General features: G+C 37.1%; 1 protein-coding gene across 2 annotated transcripts in view; it reads right to left on the bottom strand.

Annotated features, from left to right (window-relative positions):
• Nucleotides 1-228: 228 nt before the first annotated feature.
• The window catches only part of C6H11orf65 (chromosome 6 C11orf65 homolog), a 41,643-nt gene continuing 35,871 nt past the window's right edge, over nt 229-6,000 (bottom strand). For both annotated transcript variants that reach the window (XM_028516047.2, XM_036028607.1), the window contains 2 exons: nt 3,215-3,270; nt 229-750 (listed from right to left, as the gene is read on the bottom strand). In XM_028516047.2, the coding sequence (XP_028371848.1) occupies nt 617-750; nt 3,215-3,270 (190 nt within the window). In that variant the 3' untranslated portion in view covers nt 229-616. The remainder of the gene's footprint in view (nt 751-3,214; nt 3,271-6,000) is intronic.

Below are 6,000 nucleotides of genomic sequence, written 5' to 3'. Positions count from 1 at the left end.
TGGGTTGCATGGTCTGTCTCTCTCCCCAATTGTTCTTCCTGGTTTATCTGTGTGCATACCCTTGACCAACTGTCATCTCCAGTCCCCCATTCCTCCCACTGTGGAAGCTGAAAGACAGATTTTCGTTTTTCTACCTTCTTTAGCGAAGGGTACCCACTGACTCAGTTTTGTTCAAGGATGTGTAAGTTGACAAGGGTGGGGGCTTCTAGTAAGCCTATTGCTTTCCCAATAAAAAGAAAATTTGCTATACTGCCCAATTACCTTTTTTTTTTTTGCTCCTTTTCCTTTTTTAATGGAAAAGGATTTCTGCCTGACATGAATGCCCAAATAAAAGATACTTCAAAACAAGCTAAAGATTTTTTTACACCTAAGTATAATATCTTTATTTAAGTGTAATTTTTAGAATATTATAATTTCTCAGAATACCAGAAATAATTTCTACATTTTCTGTGACCACTGTATTCAGCACAGTGTTTTATTTCTGTTTAATTTTTACTTGAGTAGACTCTGTGCCAAGAATAAAAGCCATTCCAGTCAGAATAAACTATCTCTTGATTATAACTGATGGATTCAGGGTGTGAAGGGCTATAGCTCACAAAATAAAAGAGGATTTAATTTATATTCCATACGTAGAATCAGGTGTTAGTCTAGTAACATTTGGTTTTTCATAAGAATTATTTTCTGATATTCCCATGTTCTTTGATATAGCTGCATAGTCATATTTTTCCTGTTCTTGTTCCAACCTGAAACCTAGAGAAGAATGACAGATGTTTACAAAGATGCCAGATGTGTTAAGATATAGACTCATTCAATATGCCAGGTTCTACATTCCTTTTTACCAATTTTGAGCAGCTGTCTGTATATCCTATTTAACTGAAGCCATAACTATCCAAAATTTCTTAATTCATTCTACTCACCATATTTTGTTGTCCATCTCTACAAAAGGCTCCGAGGGACTTGGGTTTCAAGTTTGATCTATTACTAATTAGCTGTGCAATTTGGAGTGTTACTTACCTTCCAAGTCTCAGTGTCAGTGAGAATTAAGTGTAGTGGTATATATGAAAAGGACTTAGCATTTAGTTTGGCATTTAGTTAGAAGCCTGTTCTCTCTAGAGCTAAAGTTTCCAAATGTCAATCAGATTTTGTGCTTTTTGAAGAGGTGACACACATTCTCTCTTCAGCGCCAGCACCTTCAATGTATCACCTTCCACCTTAAGCTATAATGCAAACCCTCACTACTTAACTTGCTCTTGTGCTCCTTTGAGTTATCACGCTATATCTTTCCATCATTTTGCAATACAATACAAGCAGACTTTGTTTCTCACACTTCACTTTACTGTGCTTCACAGATGTTGCTTTTTTTTTTTTTTAAACAAATGGGAGTCAAAACTACCCACCGGCAAAAAGATTATAACTCACTTTATTGCAATACTTTATTGAGGTGGTTGGGAATTAAACTTGCCATATCTCTAAGGTATATGCCTGTTATCTCTTTTAACTCAGTATTTTATATCCTATGCTTCCATCTTTGTACCTGTCATTCCTTTATATTGTTTTACCTGTCATTGCAAACTTAATATATGCTACACATTGGGGATTTGGTAGTGAACAGGACAGACAACTCCCTGGTCTTAAGTGGAGATAGCTACCTAAAACTGTTCTGTAGAATGCTATCAACTCCAGTGAGCCCTCAAGTTGAAAATGCAAAGTATTTGAAGAACAGGTAAGAGTCCAGTGATGGTGGGATTGTGAGTGAGGGGAAGAGTGGACATGATAAGGGTGGAAAGCCATCCTGAAGTCAAGATTTTATTCCAGGCACAGTGGAAAACTTTGAGAGGCAGCAGAACCAGTCATTGTTAAGCACATAGGTTCTGGAGCTAGCCTGACTCAATTCACATCTTGGACCTCACAGTAAGTTCCTGTGAGACCTTGAGCAAGTAACTCAACTCTTTGCTTGCTCATTTGTAAAATGCAGATAATAGAACCTGACTCAAATGAGTTACTATTTATTATAAAGCACTTAAGATAGCACTTCTGCATGGTGCTTGCTAAAGAGGAGTTTAAGTGTTCTAATTACATTGATTTAAATTAGGAAAAGATCACTATGTATAGTGTGGGGAATGGGCTGGAGGAGCATCAATTTGGAGGCTGTGGCAGCTTGGACTGTGGTAGCAAGGAGCTAGACCTAAGTGGATAGGTTCTGGCTAGTGATAGTTAACATTTATAGAGTATGAATTCTGTGCCAGGGACTAGCCTAAACCCTTTACACATTTTACCTCTTAGTACTTCCCCACAACCTAGGAGCTTGGTACTATTGTTATTCTCACTTTACAGAGGAAGACACTGAGCTAGTAACTTGCCCAAGATCACACAGCCAGTAAATAGTAGAGCCAAAAATCAAAACCAGGCAGTCTGAATCTACACTCCACAATGTAACCTCTCGGCTTTACTGCCTCTCACAGATGACGGCAGGACAGAACTCATACACTCAGATTCTACAGTCGCCATAATTAGATTCTGGCTATGTTAGAATTACTGATATTTCTGGGATACGATGATCTGCTTCTTTAACATGCCATCATTTTCAGTTTCTCAGTATGGGTCATGGAAGGGATAACAGTGGCATAGAACTTTGAAAATATTTTTAACATTTTGAGGCATTTATTTAGCCAAGTGAAGTTTGCTCATTAAAAATTATTACTGAAACCATAAGATGCAACTTTTAAAGAAAAGGATTATTAATTTTTTTTAAATTGAACCCTATGTAAAATAAAAAAATTCTATTTCCAAATAACAGTCTTACCTATAAGGCAGAGATTTTCAAGCTTTTTCATCTAATGGCACACAAACTAATTACTAAAATTCTGAGGCACATTAAAAATATATTTTTTGCTGATCTGATGAAAAATAGGTATTTTTTTTCATTCATACTGGACAACTGTTGTGTTGGCTGTTGTCATTTTTTTATTTGACAGTCTAAGAGAAAAAAGATCCGTGCCCCTGACTGAATAGTCAGGTATCACATGTTTTAAAACTTCTTGTGGCACATCAGTTGAAATCGCTGCTATAAGGTAAGAATGACCTGGCAAATTTATCTGTCTATATAGTTTGCAGGGAACTGAAATGTTAGGTGCTAAGAAATGTGTACATGTGTAGAAATGTATCCTATTTGTTCACAAGAATTCCCCAAAAAGTATTGCTAAAAATCACCTACTTTTGAAGTTAGCTGAAGAGTTGCTTGTAGCAATTTCCTTCCAGTTGGCGATATACCTAAGCACATTATATAGACACTCATTAAATTAAATTAAACTGGTTTGTTAGTATGTAATGAATTAATTCATTAGTGCATGATTAGGCTACTTCTACAATTCCACTTTATGAAATCTTACATTGATGGCAACAAATTCTCTAGTCCAAATGTCTAATTTTCATGACTTCTGCGTCGCTCTCATGCTTCCAAGACAAACCCTAGGACAAGGAGTTCAAGGATGTATAAAAATCATGTTCACGTCTACCATGGTAGTGCCCTTTGGTCTTCCTCAGCACACCTTTTCTCATCTTACCCTGTTCTGTTCCTTCCAGATCATGTCCTCAGTTGAATGCCTACTAAGATGTTAGTTAACTTCTAAATTAAAAGTATGGACAGAAAACTCAGAGGAAAAAAGGGACAAACAATTATGACAAACCTTCTCCTTGGTTCCAGATTGCCACACCTACTGTCTCTGACATGTTAACAGAAATTTAAAGCATGTGGTTTATGATCTTAGTAGAGCTATGGTGCTACCTTTGCGGAGTGCAGTCAACATGAGAGATTGCATCCAAGTAGGACAAATGCAACTTCCACCTCAGTTTCCCAAACAGAGACTGAAACAGGGACACCAGGGTAGCCTGAGAAGAGGTAGAATAATAGGGAAGAACAAGGTGTGATGAGCTATGAAGACAAGGGGATGCTCCAAGAGGCAGGATTCCTGTAACTTATTCCATTTCATTTTAGTCTCTGTGTCCTCTTTCCCAAGCCTTGCTTCTTCCAACTGCACCCACGAAGTCAGGTAAGGAATTGATCACAGCAGGTACTGAAAGGGAGCTGAGGAGGATTAGAATTGTTGTGTAAAAAATTATTTTCCAAGTATTCATTTATTTTATTGAATTACGTGGTTAACTCAGTGTTCCTGAAGGGTTTTTCTTTCTTTGCTTGTTTGTTTGGTTGGTTGGTTGGTTTAGGAAGGTATATGTTATCCAACAATATTTAAATATTTAAAGTACTGTGTCTATAGTTAGGTTTTTTTGTTACTCCTACTTCTTTTTACTCCTAAAACTTTATCCTATGACCTTGAATAAGATATTGCTGGGTCACTGTTAAAAGATGCAGGATAAGAGCAGGCAATGTAAACCCCTCCCCAGGATCTCTCAGTAGACAGTGCAGTCTAGACTGATTGTAAATTTAGGCAGACTTTCAGTGGTTGTTCAGGATCACTATGAAGAGCGGCATGTCTATCATCCTGGTTCCTTGGATCTATATACTCAAAGGTTTGCATTCCACCTTCAAGAACACCTTGATTTACTTACTGATTTACATATTTGATTTACATACTGAAAGGTTTTCATTCTACTTTCAAGGCCACCTGACAGTCTGGAGTATAAACATATACCATATTTAATTAAGGCTGACCACTGACCCAGCTTTACCTAATACCAGGACAATTATTTTAAAAGAACTTCTCATAAAAGACATACCAACAGCAACTGATAAAAATATCTAAGTTTTACAAATAGAAGAAAGAGTCTGATAGCATTACTATACTGCTCATGGCATAGAACTAATTTGTCTTTCTCACTAAGAAGTTTTTGTGATTTTGAGATATTAACTGCAGAATAGTATATATGGGAAATCTATAATAAATTCCTTAGGATTACAAGTGTAACATTTTGATCATCTGAGAAAGTGCCTAGCCTGAGGAGCCACTTAACTACGTGTCCTAGAAATCAAAGGAACAGCTTCAGATATAGAAACTACACCCTCCCCCCCGCCACACACACACAGGCAAAGATCTCATAGCAACACAAATAATAGAATATTAGGAAATTATTTAAGATATCCCAGCTGCTGATCACTTAACAAGTTATTTCAAAATGCACTTGCAGTTTGAAAATTATGAAGATTCTGTAAGAGGAACAACTTACAGAGAATATGCCCCTAAAAATCCAACAAGATCAATGACAGTAGTGATCACATGGCATTGTGGGTGACTCAGTGACGGTGATGTGGAGGTGCTTTATATTCTAAGTTCCTACAGCAATGTATCTCTCAATACTGCAGAATTTATGACAGTATTCATCAGTGTCCTTGAGGCCAAGAGTGAAGTTGGCTCTATCCATTCTTCAAAATAATAATATTGTATTCAGTTGATAGAAGATGCACATGGCTTCTCTCGAGGAGAACAGCCAACTGTCCTGACAAGGTACGAGCACAAAAGCTGTTGGGGGAAGACTTGGTTTGTATCAGTGTCAACACATTAATGCCATTCTGTTGGTCTGACTATTGAAAACTGTCCACAGATTTTGAAGGATACTCTACAAAGAATTAGTGACCACCAATTCTTATGAAGAAAAATGTCAGACTCCAAAATTTTCATCAAACAAGGTGGCATCAATCCAGTTACAAACATCTACTGGAAACACTGTCGAAACCACATATGCACCGGGTAGAAGGTGCTTTCTTGTACCTAATGTCTGCAGTCAGCCTGGGAAGACCTTTGCAAAGTTTAATCTTACCTGAGATAATCAGTAGCTTGGGATTAGTAATGCTACTAAAATATTTCCAAATAATCACGCTGGATTCTATGTCAAATTTTTGTTATCCAGGGCCTAAGTGAGAGAATAAACTGATAGATATTGTACATAATTTGGAAGCATGAGGTATCTCTATTTTAAAAAGTGGAAATTGTCAGTTAATCCTACCAGGTCAAGCCTAGGTGCATCCATCCCACCCCATATAAATAT

Source organism: Phyllostomus discolor, chromosome 6 (assembly GCF_004126475.2).
Source record: "Phyllostomus discolor isolate MPI-MPIP mPhyDis1 chromosome 6, mPhyDis1.pri.v3, whole genome shotgun sequence".
Classification (NCBI taxonomy): domain Eukaryota; kingdom Metazoa; phylum Chordata; class Mammalia; order Chiroptera; family Phyllostomidae; genus Phyllostomus; species Phyllostomus discolor.
Note: the sequence above shows the minus strand (reverse complement) of the source record. Positions and strands in the feature narration are given on the sequence as shown.